General features: G+C 46.7%; 1 protein-coding gene across 5 annotated transcripts; it reads left to right on the forward strand.

Annotated features, from left to right (window-relative positions):
• The first annotated feature begins 5 nt into the window (after nt 1-5).
• On the forward strand, nt 6-20446 carry ANKS3 (ankyrin repeat and sterile alpha motif domain containing 3). 5 transcript variants are annotated; one of them, XM_053364162.1, is made up of 17 exons: nt 10-457; nt 2080-2263; nt 4763-4961; nt 6090-6211; nt 8950-9031; nt 10697-10832; nt 11191-11349; nt 11931-12059; nt 12486-12598; nt 13274-13441; nt 13720-13844; nt 14656-14797; nt 15765-15937; nt 17117-17202; nt 17779-17862; nt 18035-18129; nt 18949-20446. In XM_053364162.1, the coding sequence occupies exons 2-16, from the start codon at nt 2094-2096 to the stop codon at nt 18109-18111; spliced, it is 1965 nt and encodes a 654-aa protein (XP_053220137.1). In that variant the 5' UTR covers nt 10-457; nt 2080-2093; the 3' UTR covers nt 18112-18129; nt 18949-20446. The 5 variants fall into 5 exon arrangements, with proteins under 5 accessions (XP_053220138.1, XP_053220139.1, XP_053220140.1 ...); XM_053364166.1 differs by lacking the exons at nt 10-457; nt 2080-2263 and having other exon boundaries at nt 4875-4961; nt 6094-6211; XM_053364163.1 differs by lacking the exons at nt 17779-17862; nt 18035-18129; nt 18949-20446 and having other exon boundaries at nt 6-457; nt 17083-17209.
• Nucleotides 20447-20483: the final 37 nt, after the last annotated feature.

The raw sequence follows: 20483 nt of genomic DNA on the forward strand, positions 1-20483 counted from the left end.
ATTCCCCGCCCATTTCTGGAGTCCTGACAGGCTAATATAAACTAACATTTTTGGGGCTTAGCCATTACTGCCTCTCTTAGAAACTTATCACAACAAAAAATATGCAATAAGAATATGGAGAAAACACAGACAGCGGTGTCAAGCTCATTCCTATCATTCCTTTCCGTTCCGCTCGCTGCTTTTTCCGTTTTCTTTGCCCTGCCAGGACCTATTCCTGTATTGGTTGATCCGTTCGGAAGGCGCGGCGAAGGAGTATTGCGGGTGGGGAGCGCGACAGTCTTAGCTTTTCATTGACTGGCTGAGCAACCTCACCGCTTCCAGCAGGAGGCGGGTGATGATCACGTGGTGCAGAGAATGAGAGGGAGAGCGGGGCCTTCCGGCAGTCCTGACGCTCTGCCCGCGACGTCATTGTCGGGCATTTCCGGGAGGGCGGCTGAGGCGACCTGAAGTGAAGCAGGTGAGGCTTGTACGGTAGCAGAGGAGGCGGAAGTTGTGTTAGGCGGGCTGGAAGGCGGGCCTCGTAGGAGGTTGTGGGCGCAGGAGGCCTTTGGCGTGCTCGTTGCCTCACAAGGTGGAGCCCAGTACACTGGCCGGGCCTTGGTTCTCTGGGCACCCTGGAGGCATAGGCGTGAGGGGCGCCTCTGAGCTGCGGGCTGGGGGGGGGAGACCCTGTGAGCGTCCCAGGTACCTCAGGACTCCAACTCCCATCAACCTTGGCCTTTGGCCCTGCTGGCTGGGGCTGATGGGAGTTGGAGTCCAGTGGTTGGGGGTGGGCACACAGATTCCCCCAGCTGTGCCCTGGAGGCATCACCCTCAGCGCAGAATGCCCTTCGCACCTTATGCCTGGGCTGCAGACTGCAAGGGCAGAGGTGCCTCGTGGCTGAGGGCTCCACACAAAAGAACAGCAACCAGAGCAAAGCAAAGATGACTGCACAAATAGAGCTAGTGTCCCGGGAGGGAGGTTTGGGCCCTATCTTTCTTGCACTCACATGTTTGCTTTCCGCTTGCAGGGAGTTAGGTGGGTTTTGGCTCTAGTTTTCACTGTTTGGCCCTCCGTACAGAATAACGGCCATAGGAATTCTGGCTCATAGGAATTACTCTGCTAGAGAGAACAGTTATAGCCTGGTCTTCTTGCTCATCTTTTGGGTGCAGGGAATTGTTTTGTTCCTGGTCTTCTTGTTCTTGCTGTGTGCTGCTGTGTACACAAGAACTCCTTGCACATAGAAAACCAGCTTATTAGAGGGTTTCCAGCTCAGAGATGTAACATTTTCCCCAAAAATAAAATAGAGCTCTCTGAGGGGTGGGGGACTGAAATATTTATTTATATGCATTTACAGTTCTGTACTATGTGTTGTTCCTGGAGTGGATTACAAAGTGCTTAATACAACAACTAAGCCACATCAAGGCAACTTATTTTACTGTTTTAATAACATAAAATGTACCACATAATGGGTATAAAATTGATGTCTTTGTGAAAATTGTGAAATTAAAATGAGAATCTTACAGATTTGAGGATAAAGTTGAAAGTGTGGGTGATAGCTGGTACGTTATCAAGGACCCTTTCGTCTGTCTGTGTGGGATTTCCAGTGTTTAAGGCATGAGGTTTCATGGCCTGTATAGTCCTTTGTCATTCAAGAACAAAAAGCAAATTGAACCAAGTATCAGAGCGGTCATTTGTTACCTTCTAGGTTCCCTTTACTGTGAATAGCTCTCACCTGCAAAACAGTCAACCTATCAAGGACATTTCAAAAAGACTAGGTTTCCCGGTAATTGCAGTGCATGGTTGTATGTGTTTTCCTTGAGTCTTGTGATTGGATCCATTCTGCTTTTGTGCCTTTAACAGCACATTGGTATTTAGACATTAGTAAGTGAAGATAGTTCTCTAATCCTGTGAAGAATGCACAAAGACAGGAGATTTCCTTATCTTGTTTATTTGTATACTGCCTTTTCACCCATTGAACTTAAGGTAGGGTACACCAGGGTCCCAACTTCAGGAGCTTTCGGATCATACCCCAAGATGATTAAAAACCCTTTGAGCAAGGTAGTGAAAGTGAAGAACTGATGGTGCTTGTCTTTCAGCCCACCAAGACACAATGTCAGAGCTGAGTGATGAAGCCAGCGAGTCGGATCTGCTGAATCTCAGCCTATCCATGTGGCATGGAGCAGGTCAGATGGTCTGTCGCCAAGAGTTAGATGTTCCACTGGACCTTCACACAGCAGCCTCAATCGGCCAGTATGAGGTGGTAAAGGAGAATATTCAACGGTAAGGAGGAGAGGTTTGGGGAGGGAATAATACTGTGTTCCTGGCATTGGGCAATCAGGACAAATTAGGGATTCTGCTACTTTACCGCCCGCCTCGCTGCCCAGGCAGTCTCCCTGACAGAGCTGGTCTCGGAGACAGTGTTGAGGACTCCCAGACTGCTGGTTCTGGGAGACTTCAACATCCATGCCAAGGCAGCTGGCTCTGGGGCGGCTCAGGATTTCATGGTCGCAATGACAACCATGAGGCTGTCCCAACATGTCACCAGCTCAAAGCACATGGCAGGCAAAACTCTGGATCTTGTTTTCTTGACTGGGCAGGAAGAGAGTGATTTGAAGGTGGGGGACATTGATATCAGTCCTTTGTCGTGGTCAGATCACTTCCTGTTGAGATTTAAACTGTCAGCAGCTTTTCCCCTTTGCAGAGGCGGGGGACCTATTAAGAAGGTCTGCCCTCGGAGGCTGATGGATCCAGTGGGATTCCAAACAGCTCTGGGAGGTTTTCCAGCTGATATGACTGGCACTCATGTCAAAGCCCTGGCTGACCCCTGGAACACCCAAATGGCTTGGGCTATTGACACAATCACCCCTGAGTGCCCTCTCCCACTTTGTGATGCCCATTTGTCCCCCTGGCATACTCCAGAGGTTAGGGCAAGGAAACAAGCTGGGAGACTACTTGAACGCAAGTGGAGGAAAGATCTGAATGAATGCAACCAAACACTGGTAAGGGCTCATTATCGAGCCTACCTAATGGCAGTGAAGGCAGCAAAGAAGCCATACTTTGCTGCCTCCATTGCAGCCTCATTACGTCATCCAGTAGAGCTTTTCTGGGTTTTACGGAGCCTTTTACAGGCTGGCCCAAAGGAGGTGATAGAACCAACAGTAGCTCACTGTGACTTGTTTGCAAAGCATCTTGAGGATAAGATTACTTGCATTCACCAAGACTTTGCTGTTATAGCTGATGAATCTCATGGGCTGTCCAGAGCACAGTCTAGTCCTGTTGTGTTGGATGAGTTTCAGTTGGTAAGGCCTGATGATGTGGACAAGGTGCTCGGATCAGTCAGGGCGACCACTTGTACTCTAGACCCTTGCCCCTCTTGGCTGATGAAAACCAGCAGGGAGGGAACAGCTGGCTGGGCCAGGGAGGTGATCAATGCCTCTTTACGAGAGGGGGTGGTCCTTACCTGTTTGAAGGAAACAGTGGTGAACACTCCTTAAGAAACTGTCCCTGGATTCGGAAAACCTAACTAACTACCAGCCAGTTGCTAATCTCCCTTTTCTGAGCAAGGTTCTGGAGCAAGTGATTGCAGACCAGATCCAGACGCTTTTGAAAGAAACTGATTTTCTGGATCCATTTCAATCAGGTTTTAGGCCCGGTTTTGGCACAGAAACTGCTTTGGTTGTCCTGTATGATGACATCTGTCAAGAGAGAGACAAGGGAAACATGTCCCTGTTAATTCTTCTCGACCTCTCAGAGGCTTTCGATACCATTGACCATGGTATCCTTCTGGAGTGGCTGTCCGAACTAGGGGTGGGTGGCACCACTTTGCGGTAGTTCCAGTCCTACTTAGATGGTCATCCCCAGAGGGTGTTGCTTGGGGAATGCTTTTCAGCCCCATGGAACCTTCAATGTGAGGTTCCGCAGGGCTCAATCCTATCTCCCACTTTGTTTAACATCTGCATGAAACCACTGGCTGGGGTTATCTGGAGGTTCGGAGTATGTTGTCAGCAGTATGCTGATGACACTCAGCTCTATTTCTCCAGGTGTTCCTGGAGATGCCAGAGATGGGATCTGAGGCATTCTGCTACAGCCCTTCTCTGCAGAAAATGAGCACAGCAGGGAGCAGTCTGAATTATAACCTTTTCCCCGCAATGAGCTACTTTTTAGTTCAGCATGTGATTTTTATCCATGGGGGATTATTCCAAAATACCACCCCACCTTCAGCCTAAAAAAAAGTCCATTCTACCACCTCATTTTGTTGCACATACACACCAGGCTTTTGTCACTACGTGCAATTCAAAATAATTTTGTGAAACATGAGGGTGGCTAAAGGCTACCAGAAAGCATTGAAGCAAGGTAGTAGTTGATCACATACGCACCCTACAGTTAAAGCACAGTTATTCCATTTTAGCGGCCACAACTTCCCCCAAGAATCCTGGGAACTGTAGTTCAGTCCCGTCCCCCTCACAAAGCTATAATTCCCATCACCCTTAAAGCAAAGTTCCCAGGATTCTTTGGGGGAAGCCATGGCTGTTAAAAGTGGTGCAAATGTGCCACCTGCAAATGGTGTGACCAAAATGCTTAGAAGAATGCTGCTGTCAACCTTTTCACTTGCTACTGGCAAAGTGGGGGCACACATTGCTACCAGGAATATCGGCAAGACTTCTAAAGTTGTTTGTTTCCTTGAGTGAAACAGGCCAGGTTAGGGAAAACCTTCAAAAACTATGTAACTTGCCTGTGATAAGCTGCCCATGGAGCACTAATCTGATTCATGCCTTTCAGTGGGGAGGTAGATCTGAATCAGCGGAATTGCGGCGGCTGGACCCCGCTAATGTATGCCTCTTACATCGGTCATGACACCATTGTGCGCATACTGCTAGAGGCTGGCGTGAATGTGAATGTACCAACACCAGAAGGGCAGACTCCACTGATGCTGGCTTCTAGCTGTGGAAATGAAAGCGTTGCTGCCTTCCTCCTTCAGGTGGGTGTACTTGGCAATAGCTGCGAAAGGCACCAACTGTGCAGTCTAAAGATATCGCGCATGACTAAGAGGTGGAACCAAAGGTGCAAACAGGGCTGTTCAGGGGTGGTTGTCAGTGGCTCCCATTAAGTTCTATGGGACTAAGGAGAAGGGTGGCAATCTCAGACACCATGAGTGGCTGTGAGATAAAGCCTGTCCTCTTTCATAACCCCTGTAGGGTGCAGCAGCATGATAGGATCCTTCAAAGTCTCGAGTCTACTCAAAGTTACAGGCTGTTGCTTCATAGTTAGCGGTGATTAGAGTGCCTTCTCATCATTAAGACTCCTGTGAGGTTCAGTGGTAAAGTTTTCATTGCTGTGATATGTTTTATATACCCATTCTCCTCCACCCCGGGTATTTCCAATGTCCCGGGCTGTGCCCTTACTTTACAAATATTCCCCTGTTTTATCAGGTTGCACATTAAGTTTATCCTATCTAGGTTTTCTCTGCTGCCTCTGAGGTTGTGGTGGTATTAATTTAAAAACCACTTTTGGTGGCCCTGCTGCCTGTTGCTAGCATTGCCACTGCTGTTCTCCTCTCTTTCCCATCCCAGCTTTTTTCAAATATGCAGGAGCAGAGTTGAGTCAGCGTCTTCAGGTGACTCTGGCAGCCGGGTCTCACCCTTTCTGGCACAGCCGGGTCAGATCTGGTGGAGTGTGAGAGCTAGAGCTGTTTCCAGTCACTCCTCCACACCTGCCACTCACCCCACACACTGAATTGGGCAGGGGCAGGATCCTGTTCGAATGATTTTTCTGAATGCATTCAATCAGTCAGTGAATAAAATTGATGCAATAACCCAGAATAAAATGGGAACACTCTGCGACTGTAAGTGGTTTGCTATTAAATTGCTGTGAGAAGAGCCTTCTATGGGTTGCTGCTCTTTTCCCCTGGTTATGCTGTTAGCATAATAGAAAAGTGATATAGAAATAAGAAACTAAAAGTAACATGATTGTAAATTTCTGTCTGAAATAAGCGATCTCCCTCTCTGTTCATTATTGCGAGCTCTTGTTTGTACAGAAATGCACCCTGGCTTCAGTGTCACAGGCAGTAGGTGCCCTGTCTTAACGGCCCCTCTGTATTTCTTTGAAGCAAGGTGCCGAGTTGGAGATGAAGGACATCCATGGCTGGACTGCCCTCTTCCACTGCACCAGTGCTGGCCATCAGCAAATGGTCAAGTTCTTATTGGATAATGGAGCAAATGCGAACTGCAGGTAAGAGAGAAATGGGCCTGTGAAAGGCCTGCTTTTTTGTTTGTTTGTTTGTATGTTTCAAATATCTGGCGGTATTTTAAGGGGAAGAAGTAGCTTAGCTTTCATAGAAAAAATGCTTTCATGATAGATGCAAAAGAGGGGGAAACATAGGCAGTCACACTGCTGTACTCTTGCATCTAGATTGTGTGTAGTTAAGCCATGAGTGCTGTATGTGACAGACATCTCCAGTATGCTTCTGAGTACCAGTGGCTGGAAACCTCAAGAGGGGAAACTTATTGTTCTCAGCTCCTGCTCGTGAGCTTCCCGTAGGCATCTGGTTGGCCACTGTGGGAACATGATGCAGGATGAGATGGGCCACTGGCCTGATCCAGCAGCCTATTCTTATGTGCATGTAACATTATTATTATTATTATTATTATTATTATTATTATTATTAATTATTTATACATACATACATTTATACATACACACATACATACTTTTTTATTATTTATACATACCCTGCCCATCTGGCAGAGCCACTCTGGGAGGCTCCCAACAGAATATTAAAAGCATGATAAAATAATACAGATCACCAATGTTTGTAACACTCTTGGGCAGGAGCTGGAAGGCCTATGGCACACAGATTAGGTTTGGCCTGCCTTCCTCTTCTACATTCCTGTCACCTCCCTGGCTCAGTAGACTAGAGGTAACACCCATCCAGTCATCCCTGGTACAGAAGCTGCATTGTAGGTGGGCACTAAAACAGTACTTTGGGGTTGATCAGCAAAGCATTTGTCAAAAAGGTTGACAACTCTTGACTTGGTTAAATTGAACTAAACTTTGCCTGCTTTGAAGGTAGGGCAAAAAAAACCCAGCACAGTGCATGAATTGAAGGGGGTAAATGTATTGGTAGGAGGAGTTACGCCTAAAGCAATACATTGGTTAAAATAGGTTCAGATAAAATCTTGCTCAGATTTTGGCCCGGGCTGGCTAACTGACGAGTCGGATCTCCTTGCCTTCAGACTTTCTAGGCAGATGATTAATTTTCCATTCTTTTTGATGTAAGAGAAATGGAGCATCGAGGAGAGACTTTCTGACTGCTCTCTTAAAAATAATTAGTAACAAGAGTAAACATATTTATCTAAAATCTTACATCCCACCAGTTTTGCTTGTAATAGCTATTTCTTCTGGAAGAGGGTAAAAGTACAAACAACTTTTAGTTGTGGGGATGGGCAGACGTGGAGAACATATTGCAAGGGGCAGATTTTCACAAACTTGTGCGGGGACTAGTGAGATGACCTGGTGGCAAGACTGAATCTGTGCATGCTATGCTGTTGTTGGGGTTCCATTCTTTCCTTTTCACTTCTACAAAAAAAATAGTACTTGGTTCTCTTTACTCTTTCCTTATCAAATCTTACCTATCAATTCATTCTTCTGAGATTCTTCTCCTCTTTATCTTGCCTATTGCCTTGATGGCTCATTTTCAAACTTTCTCTTCTGGCTTTAATGCCACCCCCTGACTACTAAAGAAAAGCTCTCAGTGGACTCTTTCTTCTCCTCTTAGGACATGAATCTCATGTTGCTTTCTCTACAGTATTCCTTCCATCTCAATAACCAAAAATGTGTTTTCTGAGGTGGGTTTGATCCATATTCCTGGAACAGTCTCAGAATCCAGAGTGCCATCAGCTTGTTTGTTTTGCCAGAAAGAACCATTTCCTTCTATGGAGCATATTGGGTGGAAACTCCAGCAGGAAAAGTTCATACTTCTGACACAGTAACTGGTAATTTAGTTTTGAAGACAAACCATCAGACTGTATTGGCATCGTTCCCCGTTTTTCTCTTCAGCTGATGTTTTAAGAGAGCACTATAGCGGGCATTCCATATACGAAAGGATTATTTTTTGTTTTTAATATTAGCTATGGCTCTCCTGGCCTAGCATATCGGAGAGAAAACCAAGCTAGAACTCATCTTCTCAACACACTAGTATTTTGTGTGGAAGACATTTTCTTGAATGGAAATGTATTCAAGCATGTGAGACCCCACCTGCAATTTGAGGTGGTACAACTTAGGGGCACATTTGCCGCTCACCATTAACTCAGCCTAAGTTTCCTGTCAATTTGAGAAGAGAATGAGGGGTGGCAAGGCTTCTCAAGGTATTGGATTGGGCCAGGAGCTTCAGTTGGTAGCCCATAGCTTTCAGCAGAGATGGGGAACCTGTGGCCCTTCAAACTCCCATTAGGGCCAGCCAGCAAGGTTAGCATTCAGGGATGGTGGGATTTGTAGTCCAACATCACCTGGAGGGCCACAGGCTCGCCATCCCGGAGATAGAGCTTAAAATATGTAGAGCACAATTCAAGAACAAGCCTGACACAGCCAACAGGTGGAGCCATGGCTCAGTAGTATGGAACCTGCTCTGCAGGTGGAACATCCCAGGTTCAGCCCCTTAGCTGGAGGCCAGCAGAGCCATTGGCAAAGGCCAACCCCAACCCCTTGAAGAGCACCACTTCTCAGGGTCAGCATTACTATGCTCAGTGGACTGGTGGTCTGATTCTGTGTAAGGTCGCTTTATTTATTCAACCTGGAATGTGGTGTGAAAACCAAGGAGTCCCAAGATCTATGCCTCTAGGGTTGCCTGCCCTTGGTACTTTTCTCCCTGCTTCCTCTAGCTGTGGATGACTAGCATGCCCCCGTTGCGTTGATGACTGCCCCGTTTTCTGACTTGAGCCTTTCATGGGCTATATATTTCTGTTGTCCAGGGAGCCCCTTTATGGATATACTCCTCTGATGGAAGCAGCTGCATCTGGCCATGAGATCATTGTCCAGTATCTTCTCAATCATGTAAGTGAGTGTTCATTTCTCAGGTGGTCCAAGGCACCTTTGGTTTCCCTTCCCCGCAACCAATTGTGCTTCCCAGTATGCAGAAATACCGCCAATTTGATAAGCCACTATATTATGAAAGCTAAATCTTGATTCGAGGCTATTGCTTTCAATGATTGCTCTTGATTATTGCCACAGAAGGGGAAATCAGAGAAGCTTCACATCCATGCAGCTTCTTCAGCATGTTCCCACACCTAGATCCGTGCTGGATGCTCCCGTTGATCTGCCTTCATGCATAACATTTCTTTTAGGATGCCTTAATTAGAAACATTGTCCGCTTCTTTCCTCCTCTTGAGAGATACCATGCTTTTGAAACCAGTCTCTGAATCACTCTGTGCAGTTAATTCACATTCAGCATGAATAGCACTTTCTGTAGCAGCCTCTTGAAATGCCAGCTCTTTCCTTCAGCATCACATCTAGACCTTCTTCATAGTCATCCTGTACATGTCTTATTAGAGGGAGGGAATATGTCGGGTCAATCAAACAAGGGTGTTCATGTAGGCCTTTCTTCTGTTGATAAAAGTGGGGTGAAGATGGTTGAAAGGGAAGGGTTGCATCTATCACATTTCTTTCCTTTCCCCAAAGGGATTTGAGAGCTGTGAAACGTACAGAATAAAGCCTTTTTTGTACATATCTCCCCAACAGCTGCAGCACACAAAAGTCTTTTCAGCAAAGGCTTCTTTATATGGAGCATGTGTAGACCTTTGGATTTTTATGTGGTTCTCATGCCTACACGCTTGTCTACCCATTTTTTTACAAAATAGTATTTTTAATTGTCATGGAGGCTTTTTCAAGTGTTTGATTTCTAAGCCTATCAAACTAGTTTTTAATAAGCTGCGTTCATTTGTTCAGTGTTGGGTTAGGAAGTCATACACTCCCCCCACCCACACACCTTCCTCATTTCTCCCAGACCTTCTCCTTTAATAGTTGATGGAATGCTGCACTAGAGACATCTAAGGAAGAGGGAAGGATGCTATAGCCTGTTACGTCCGTCCAAAAGTGGACACTCCACATTCTGTAACTACCTGCAAGTAAACTTCAAGCAGGACTGAAGATAGTTCATTGACTTTCCATCATTAGGATGTGTGTCCATCTTTCAAAACACACCAGACATCCTGGATTTAGTAGTGAGAATGCACTGCAATATTTTGTCGCAGATCCCACTTGCCTCTGCTCTCGTGCTTCAAAAGCGATCAGGAGCCCGACTCACTGGCATGGAGCCTGGTGCTTCTCATAGCCATATCTTGTCCAAAGAGCAGCTGGAGCTCTTGAAGCCTGAAATTCATACATTGACCACATAGTGGTGCCATTTTTATAGCACAAACGCAAGCAAAGATTTCTAACTTTGTGCCCTGAAAACTGTTTAATGTTCAAAGCTAAATTACTTACTGAATTTATGCCCTGCCCTTTCTCCCCAAGGAGTCCAGGTTGGCTAGTGCACAAATGCGATGGTGATGGTGGATATGCAGAGCCTTGCTGGTGGTGCAAATCCTTTGGTCGATTCTTCAGGGACACAGCATGTGAAAGTGCACTCTTGGGTTCAACCACACAGCCCCTTGGATCTGTTTAAGCCTCCCTCCCCTTTCCTGTCGGCAACATTTAATAATGTCTGCTTCCTCCCAACAGGGTGTGAGAGTGGATGTACGTGATAGCACTGGGGCGACAGCACGGATGTTGGCCATGAAGTATGGGCACATGAAGATTGTGGGGCTGTTAGACCTGCACACAGCCCCTGTGCCCAAGGTCTTCTGCAGGGGCCCAGGTGACTCTCACGTCTCCTTATAGTTTCGCATGGAAAGGACCTTTCAGCTTGCTTAGGCAGAAACCTTGCTTGCTGCCTGCATTTCTAGTCACTGACTCCCATCTTTTCACTAGACCAGTGCTTCCCCCTCCTGCCCGCCCCCTCCATGGACCAATTGACCAAGGCTGAGGGTTGTGGCAAAGCAGTGGGGAAATCCCATGACAGATTTAGTGAGCATGGGGCAGGGGAGAAGGAGAAGGAGAAGGAGAAGGAGTGGACGTTCCTTGGCACTGCAGAACTAATTAGTTGGATGCTGTCCTTGGAATTTAATATCTGTATGCACTCTGCGTCCACTGACTTGATGCATTTTGACACTTAGGAAAGTATGAAGATCTCAGCTCCTCGGACGAATCCTACTCTGCCCCTCAGAGGCAGAGGCCTGCTCGCAAGTCCAAAGGCCCCAGTATTCACGAAGGACCCCACGCTCTGGCCAAGATCACGGCGGTCAGAATTGGAGTGAAAAGCCCGTCTCGTTATGGTGAGTTCAGGCTTGCTTCCTCTCTCTGTCTCAATGGGTAGCTTCCTCTTGTCCCGCGGCTGATTACTTCATCACCCTCCTTCCCTGAACACCATTTTCAGGGAAGTGCTGTAGCTTGGTTGGTAGAGCATCGGCCTTGCATGTGGAAGATTCCAGGTTCAGACCCTGGTGTCTCCAGGCAGGGCTGGGAATATCCTCTGAAACCCTGGAGGGTTGCTGCCAATCAGTGTAGACCACACTGAGCAAGATGGACCAATGATGTGACTCAGCATTAGGCACCTTCCTATGCTCCTATACTGAACACAGCTGCTTGCTCTCTGGATTCTATATTTATTTATTTATTTAACATAATTTGTATAGCGCTTAATTTTAAATAAAACTTCCAAGCAAGCCTCTAAACCTCCGTAGAGCTGTAACGTGATGAGCTCCAGCAGAAGAAAAAGCAAGAGGCAGTACTGAACTTCTTGGCTGGTGGAGGAGAATATAAGCCTCTTCATTTAACCTATCAACAAATAAAATCTCTTCCTTTCCTTTTTTCATTTGTTTACCTCTCTCTCCCTCTGCCCCCCTTTTGCACACAGAGCAGGTCCCTCCAGAAGGCTATGTTACCTTTAATGATGATGGGAGTGCCTTTGAAGGAGGAGATCTCCGCTACAGAGATGTCACGTCTCCCATCAATGAGCATGATGTGGAAAGCAGCAGCAGCCGGGGTACCTTTCTTAAAACACAATTTTTATTTTATACTGCTGTTCATTTTTTAAAAAAAATGTTTAAATAAAACCATACAATAAAACCATGTAAATAAATGAATCAGAATTCAGCTACTGTATTATGGAAAGATGTACTCTTAATTGCCAGCATAAACTTGAGGGAATAAAACAAGTTTTCAGCAGACCTTTAAAGGTTGAAAAAGAAGGCACCTGCTGAATATTGGCAGAGTATTTCACAGGAGTGAGCCAGTTTCTTGTTGCTGTTGGGTGAGCCTGGCAAACTCTGGGGACTTCCTGACGTAATCACTTTCTATTGCGGTAGTGTATGTTTTGCATTAGAATAGGTAATCCACAAAGTTGCCATCAGTAAACATCTATGAGGCCTGAATGTGAAACTTACTGTTTCATGACTTCTGCCTATTTCAGAAGAGAATTCCCTCTTCACCAATAACTTAGCCACCATCAGGACCAGCAGCAGCAGCGAAAGTCTTGCCAAAGCTGTGGGGGTCAGCAGCGAGGGCTCTCTGGAAAGCAACGAGGTAAGTCTTTTGCTATCATTCAAGTTAGAAGAGCCTGGAGGACCAAAGTTTCCCCACTCCTAGTGTATAGAAAGAAACCTTGACTCCTCAAATTAGGGAACCTCTCTTTTCTGGTTTTCTGGAGTCTCCCCCAGACCACACCCCTCACCATGCCTGCTTCGCATCTTCAAATTTTGTTCTGTTTTTGCTTGGCTGGAATGTGTCGTTGAACCAGGATAATTCCTCTTCCTTTGTTTGTACAAGAGTTTGTAGCCAACTGTACAAAAGTTAAATTCACATCTGTTTCTTGGCTCTAGCACTGCCTACCACTGGCATGTGGCCCCCAAGAGGTTTTCCATTTGGAAATGTGGCTCTTGGGTTCAGAAAGATTCCCTACCCCTGCCTTGTCTGTGGGTGGCTGGTAAGGGGCTTTTGTTCAGGCATCTTGGGAAGCTGGAGTAAGAGGATTCATTTGTCCTTCCGTGGTGTTGGATTTCTCCCCCCATTGCCTCTGCTTTCTCTGCTTTGGTAAGAGGAGCCTCTCTCACTTCCATTCTTCCTGCGTCATAAGAATGTAAGAGTACAGATGCTTCACATCATGAACAAAAGGATAATGATGTCCTTGCATCCGTTTGAGACTTGGAGCTGCGTCGTGTTCCTTCTTCTCAAAACACGCCACTACTTTATATTTTCCAGGATTCTGACCATGAAACAAAGCTCTCCATTCGAAAGCACCCCAAGAGCTACATGAAGGCAAAGAATCGCTGCAGCAACAGCGACAGCCACTGGTCTTACCGATCCCGGGTGTCCAGCCATCACAGCAGCCCCTCTCACACAGAGGCTCCATCTTACACGGGGCCCCAGGTAACCATGGCATGGTGGTCAGAAAACCATCTGGGGTTGGACAGGGCGAGGGACAGAGGGATGGACAGAGGAGCTGGTGTCAGAGACAGTCCTTGTGTATTAGGTGCCGTGTCAAATTGCAGGGGGCAAGGTGGTGCTAAAGGCCTAGAGGGGCAGAGATCCCGATGAAGCTGGAAGCCTGGCTTACAACATGCTGTGATGCAGCTAGAGTCTCTCAGCGTTTAAGAGTCCTGAACTTCTCCCTCTTTTTTGTCCTCTGTGCGCTGCCTGGGCTGCAGGATCTGGCCACCTTCCTTGAGCAGATTGGCTGCCTGAAGTACCTGCAAGTGTTTGAGGAGCAAGACGTCGACCTTCGCATCTTCCTGACCTTGACAGAGAGTGACTTGAAAGAGATTGGCATCACGTGAGTCCCTTTCTTTGCTGGCTGGCTGGAGGCTTAGCTTTGAAGTGCTGTCATATAATCAGGAACATAGGAAATGACCCCAGGAACAACGTGTACCTTCCAACCAGAGATACTGAGAACTTTGCTGTCATTGTTAGCAGAATCCCGGGTCCCAACTGGCAAGGCTGCTATGCAATTATTTATTCTCAGTTCAATATAGGAATAGCTCCCAAAGAATTTTTAATGCTCTCTCTTAGAAATGTTTTTTTTCTGCTCTATGTTGTGCAGACTGCATAACCTGGACAGCTGCCCTTGTCAGTTGTGTATAATCTGCAATATTTTTGCAGAATGTACACAGTTGTGTGGCAATACTGCACAAGCACAGAAGCTAGCTTTCTGAGAATTGCAGTTTTCTCATTTTCTTTTTTTATGTTTCTAGTCCATATTGCTTCAAAAGTATAGCCCAATGCTTTGCAAAATTTCAGGGCTGAGCATGTTTCCCACTGCTTCTGGGGGAAAGGCTGCAGTACCCAATGTAGCATAGCCCATCTCCAGCCTTGAGTAAAGCAGAATAAATTGAACATAATATACATATGTTTTCAGAATGGTTTTCTTTGCGTTTTTTGAAAGCATAGTAAACACTGATCTAATTGAAGCTCCCATTATGTGTGGATATCTATTGTTCACATTGATCTCTCTTTGGGTCTCAGCATGTCTAGGAAAATCAGGGTGGTTCTGTTTTGCCTGCAGACTTCCCCAGTGAAGGAAGGGAGTAGCAAAAGGGAGGCGGTACCTTTGCTGCTAAATCTTTGCTGCTTTTTCTCCCCTGTAGCCTCTTTGGACCAAAGAGGAAGATGACCTCTGCCATTGCTCGATGGCATAGCAGCGCCCGGCCTCCCAGTGATGCCCTGGAGCTGGCCTATGCTGATCGCCTGGAAGCAGAAATGCAGGAACTGGCCATTCAGCTCCATAAGGTAAGGAAGCCGGCTTCTTAAGCCCATTGAGAAGCTTCTGCCTCTGGCCAAGCTCACCTGCTTCTGCATAGGGAATGCCCTTGTCCCTTCCTAGTCTTGGAGGATGTCCTTGTTCATCTGAAGTTGCTTGAGAAAGATACAGCATCAGACACACAGCTAAGAGACCTGAAACTTGATGGGAGGAATTTATTTTTTTCATGCGGTGGACAAGTAGAAAGGTGAAGGAATATTGGGAAATGATTTATAATGAGTTAAAAAAAAGTTTAAATTTACCTTCCCCCAAAGAACAGAGTCCCTTTCGTTGGGAATAACCCAGACAGAAATTCCCAGGTGCCAGAAAAGTTTATTTATGTATGCAACAACAGCAGCCCGTGTTCTGTTAGCCCAAAAATGGAAAGTGAGCAAGGTCCCTTGTAAAGAGGATTGGCAGCTTAAGATGTTAGAATATGCAGAACTTGCGGGTTTAACACACAGAATAAGAGAGCAAGAAGAACGCATATATTTAAAGAAGAATGGAAAATATTTATTGAATATATGGAAAATAATTGTACACAGCTGAAAACGCTGGCAGCATTAAGATAAATTCAACAGGAGTAAACAATAATTGACTGTAAAAGTGGAAAATTGATTTGAATGGTTATAGTAAAGCATGCAGGAGAGCATGATATGCAATGTGAACCACGTAAGGAAGTCACTGGATATTTTAAAGTTTGTAAAATATTTAATCTGAAATGTAGAAAAACAAAAACTCAATAAAAAATTATATATTGAGAGAGATCTGAAACCTAGTGCGATTGGAAAGCCTTTGGCAAGCTAGTACTACCCCCCAAACCCAAACTCACTTTGATAGTAAAGTGAAGCAGAGGAACAGTTGTTGGCCAGAGTTTTGTGGGAGTTCTTTAAACCCTTTGGAATTCACAAATGTGGACCCTTGTCTCTTAGCAACTTTCCCCGTGTTCCCTTCCAGAGGTGCGAGGAGGTAGAAGGGCTGAAGGGTCAGGTGTCCCAGGAGCAGGAGCTGCGTGCCGTGGTGGAGAGCTGCTTGATGGAGCGGGATGTGGTCTGGAGCAGTGCTCAGGCCAAACTCCGAGAGGTGCAGGCCATCGCCAGGAATGCTGGAATCCTCCTAGAGCAGATGCAGTGAGTGCCTCCAACAAAGGTCAAACTTTCTCGCCATTTCTTTACACTCCCTTCTCTGTAAGCTCCTTCATCTCCTCAAGGCGAAGCCAGCATGCCACCTGCAGGATTCTGAATTGGGGAAAAGTCCAGGCACTCGGTGACAGTGACTGCCAAAGGCTTGTGGCTTCATGTCTGGAAATTCATCCTTCCCTCTTGTTCTCAGCCTTAGCTGCCTAATGTGGGAGTTGCATCCATGATTCTGAAAAAGTGCCAGCGAAAAGCACTGGATATGATTTTAGTGCAACTTGTTAAGAATCTTGTTTTTCATTTTTTAAAAACTCTACAAAATAAACACAAGTTTCCAGCCCCTGGGGTTTGTGATTACATCAAAGTGTGTGGGTGCAATGCCTGGTGCAATCGTAGGAGTCGCATTGTTTCAAGCTGTGTGCCCAAACCCACATGTGTATCCAGAACTCACATGTACTCCTATACACACCACCAAGAGGCTTAGGAGCTTTTAGAGTTATAACATGTGTTTGTTATCAATGAAGTATTATGCCCCAAGAAGTGCTCACCTGAGGAATAAAGCATGAAAAGGACAGTATATGGATGCTGCTTCAAGCAGCAAAATTACACTACAAGCCGGCAGCAACTCAAAGTATACACACCTTGATCTAAAGAGTATAGAAGGATTCCGGTCAAAAGCCTAAAGAGAAAGTGAGTGGGACATTTGCCACAGCAGAGATGACTAAATCGGATACCTACTTGCTGAGGGGCTTCATCCCCTTCCTGCTCCTGCCATCTCATTGGCAGCTAAGAAGACCCAAATGATTTGGGTGGAACAATAAATGGCAGAATTCTCCAACGTGTATCCCTTTTTACACAACCTGTATAAGCGGCAGAATTCACCTTTTCAGGTAGTAGCATCTGTAGCGTGCAAATGACCCTGGAGTTAGGAAGATGGTCGGGGGATAAATTCCCTTTGTCCTAACTCTCCTCTCCTCTTTAGTTCTGTCTTGGGTGCTCAGTGCTGATGCCTCATTTTTGTGGCGGTGGCATACCAAGGTTTACCCCACTGCTCTAGGATATTTGTGTGGCACTTGAGACTACGGCACTATCCTGCTTTCTTGTGCTCTACTTTGTGCGGTTTTTATTTCTTTTCACAGAATCCTGCTGATAGTATTTTGGTTTCTCTGGTAGGGCCTGTCAGGCAGAACTGTCTTCCCGAATGAACCGAGAGCATCCGGCTGGCCGGCTGTTGGAAGCGAAAGCGCAGCTGGGACCCAGTAAGTGGGCAGTTCTAGTGCAGGATGTGAAACAGGTGGCCCTCCAGGTGTCTCTGGGCTCCATCAGCCCCATCCAGCACGGCCAGCAGTCAAGGATGATGAGCGTTGCAACCCAGCAACATCTGTAGGGCTGTAGGTTCCCCAGCCCTGTGTCTGTCTGTGTGCCAGAGAGAGAGAAAGGGAAGTGGCTTCAGAGGACAGGCTTATTTTTGAGCCTAGTCTGCCTTCATCTCCCTTTCACCTTCCCCAGGTCTCAGCTATTTCATATGAAAAATGCATGGAGGCTGACTGCTGCTTTTCCTTACAAGTAAAAAGTGTGTGTGTGTGTGTGTGTGTGTGTGTGTGTGTGTGTGTGTTCAACCACACGATGACATAAAAATTTGGAAGACTGTTCAGTGCCAAATCCACCACTTCAAGTTGGCAGTCCCTGGTTCAATCCATTATCCTGACTCCCCTCCTCCCCCCCCCCAGTGTTTGCTCCCCCCCCCCTCACTCCATGTTTGGCCCAATCCAGGCCAATGGGTGCTGACCCACAATATGCTGATGCTTTGTGCCCATTCTGCCTCTTTACCCTAGGCCCAGAAGGATGGCCGTCCTCCTTGAAGGTCCTCAGTCTGCCTGAGCTCTCGGCTCTTCTGGAGCAGTGCTGGGGGGAAATGGGTAAGGTTTGAAGATCATCAGATGCTCATGTTCCCCTTGTTTGGCACCAGTTGGTGGGTGTAAAGTCCAAGTCAAATAACGGGCTTGCCGTTTCCCTTCTCTGCTGCCCTGCATTGAAGAACATCTCCATCCCTTGGCACCTGTGCTTATTATAGCTTTTCTGTGTCCCCAGGGAAGGCTCTTAGTTCTGTCAACCTTAATCTCGAGAGCCTGCAGAATCTAGAGAAGGGCAAGCCGCCCCAGAAATAGCCCTAGGAGTGGAGGAAGGTACGTAGTGGAGCGCTGTTGAACGAGATGCATGTCTGTCTGAGAAGAGAGAGCACTTGGTAGCAAAGTGGTATTCTGCTTTCAAGCTCTCTGTCCGCTCTCCTCCAAGGTCAGGGTTGCGTAAAGGCATATCTGCGCGGCAAACATTATACTGGCTTAATGTCCCCTTTCCTCTCCTCCCCTCCCCAAATCCTCAGGATTCCTAGTTGTTGCTCCCCACTGACAGTCTTTCTACACAACTCATGCCTGATTGAGAGCCATCACAGTATAAAAAAACAAATTTTCGATCCTGCTTTAAAATTGTAGCAGACACGAGCCCCAGCAAAAGCAGCGTCATCACCCTTGTAAAATGATGGTTACTCGGGCAGTGGTGGCTGGCACCCATTGGGGCTGGATGGGTGGAAGGCGAAGAGCAGAGAGCCAACAATGAGGAACAGAGTGAGATATCCCTAGCTGTGTCCCCATCCAGGCAATACCACCCTCCAGACTGGTTTTCAGTAAAGAGTTAAGCAAATGGGGGCTGGCTGAGAGCAGACTGAGGATGGTGGGGCAGTGCAGTAGCCCTAAGAAGGTGGAAAATCATGACACAACCAGTTTATAACTTGTATTATAGAGAAAGGGGATGCCAAACCTGATGGAACTTTGCTCCAATCCAGCAGGGCTCTTGAGTTTTCTGGATGCAAACATTTGCAAATAGAGCAACTTTTGAATTAAATTGCTCCTGCCACCACCACTTTGAACAACTGGCCAAAGTCCATGCAGCACAAGTCCTCATGCTGCTGCCTCTTTTTTGTTTCCTGGGTGCGATTGTTTTTGCAGAGGTTCTGACGTCGGGTGAACGTTCCACCCAGAAGCTGTGTTTTACCTGAGGAGGAAGCATGAGTGAGTGCGAGAGAGAGAGAGAGAGATGGCTCAGCGGCACAGGTCATCTGCAGCAAGAGCTGCCAGCGGCTGTCCTAGGAAAGCAGGTGTGCTGTTGCAGAGAAGGGAGGCCAGATCTGCTGTGCTGAAGAAGGACCATGGCACCTAAATCCTGCTGGAAGAGCTGGAAGCAAAGGGTTCTCTCCAAGCTTGGAAGTTCCAAGGCGGCCATTTTGTGTCTGCGTCTCTTGCTGGATATTCTGTCTGTTTTGGCAACCAGGTTCCTCTCCATTGGTCCCCTTCCCTGTGCCCACATGGAAGGAAAGATGAGGCAGGAGGTGGCCAGGAGACCCTGCGCTTAGAGGGTTTTATCTTTGGGAGGTTACCTGTTTGGGGGATGCAAGGACTTCTGTGTCCTGCCCAGCTGCATGGAGGCCTGATGTATACCTAAGCTGGCCCTGCAATGGTGGGTAGGAGGTTCCATTATCAAAGCCCATTGTTTAAGAAAGAAAGCAACCCAAACACACACACACTTTTTCAATGAAAGTGCCTCCGTAGTAGCAACCACTGGGCCTCTTCTAGCCTTTTATTCTTCCAGCAGGGAACTTGTGACTTTATTCACAACAACTTACAATGAGATAGCACCTCTCACCGTAGGCGTGAAGTTATAAAACTTCTTGCTGTCTTGACTTGGGGTGCTCATGGCTTGGCCGGGAAAATCTGTGAGCTCCAGCAACCAAAGACCACAACTTACAGGGATTGCTTATCCTGGTATGCGCAAGAACTCATGCCCACTTTGGAGAATGGAAATCCAGCGTTTGATGTGACCTTGGGAATGTTTATCCCAGGCTAGCTGATGGTGTGAAGTGGCTCCGGGATTCAGAGCAAGAAGGTTCCCCAAGCCCAGCTAGCAACGTATGTAGGCAGTCCTGGAGTTACTGAATAACATGTACTGTGTCTTGCTGGGCCTTGTCTGGTTTTTGGAGAATGGGGGTGGGGGTGGGAGAGAGAGAGAGGTGAAGCTTTTTCATTTATCTGACTTGCTTCTGATATGCACATCATCACATAGAGTTCATGCATAAGCCTTGGTTTGCTGCACACCTGTATTGTGCGGAGACCTAAGCACAAAGCACATAATTGTCTCAGAAAATTCTTGTGTTAATATTATTAGGTCTTCACATGATGCAGGTATCAAGTGAAGCAAGGCTTGTGCGTGGGCAGCAGGAGCATAAATCTGAAGCAGCTAGCAGATGAATCACACGGCCATGTGTTTAACCTACAGGATAAAAAGTTATCCCAAAGCCAGGCATGGCTGCACCCAGTAGCAAAGCTGTCCCATTTTTTCCACTCCTGAAACATGCAAAACAGTTACCCAAAAAAGTGCACATTTTAGCAGGCTGGTGGATGCTGTTCTGCATCTGTTGTGCAAAATGGAACCTTCCCATTAACGCACAGGGGCGGGGGGTCTTTAAGCGACTGCTGATAGGCTCAGC

This window comes from Podarcis raffonei, chromosome 14 (assembly GCF_027172205.1).
Source record: "Podarcis raffonei isolate rPodRaf1 chromosome 14, rPodRaf1.pri, whole genome shotgun sequence".
In the NCBI taxonomy this organism is placed as follows: domain Eukaryota; kingdom Metazoa; phylum Chordata; class Lepidosauria; order Squamata; family Lacertidae; genus Podarcis; species Podarcis raffonei.

What these genes read in the sequence shown, in the direction of transcription:
- ANKS3 (XM_053364162.1), top strand. Translation starts at nt 2,094, where the DNA reads ATGTCAGAGCTGAGTGATGAAGCCAGCGAGTCGGATCTGCTGAATCTC. An exon ending in GTAAAGGAGAATATTCAACG is followed by an intron (nt 2,264 to 4,762) that starts GTAAGGAGGAGA and finishes CATGCCTTTCAG; the next exon opens with TGGGGAGGTAGATCTGAATC. An exon ending in TCCAGTATCTTCTCAATCAT is followed by an intron (nt 9,032 to 10,696) that starts GTAAGTGAGTGT and finishes TCCTCCCAACAG; the next exon opens with GGTGTGAGAGTGGATGTACG.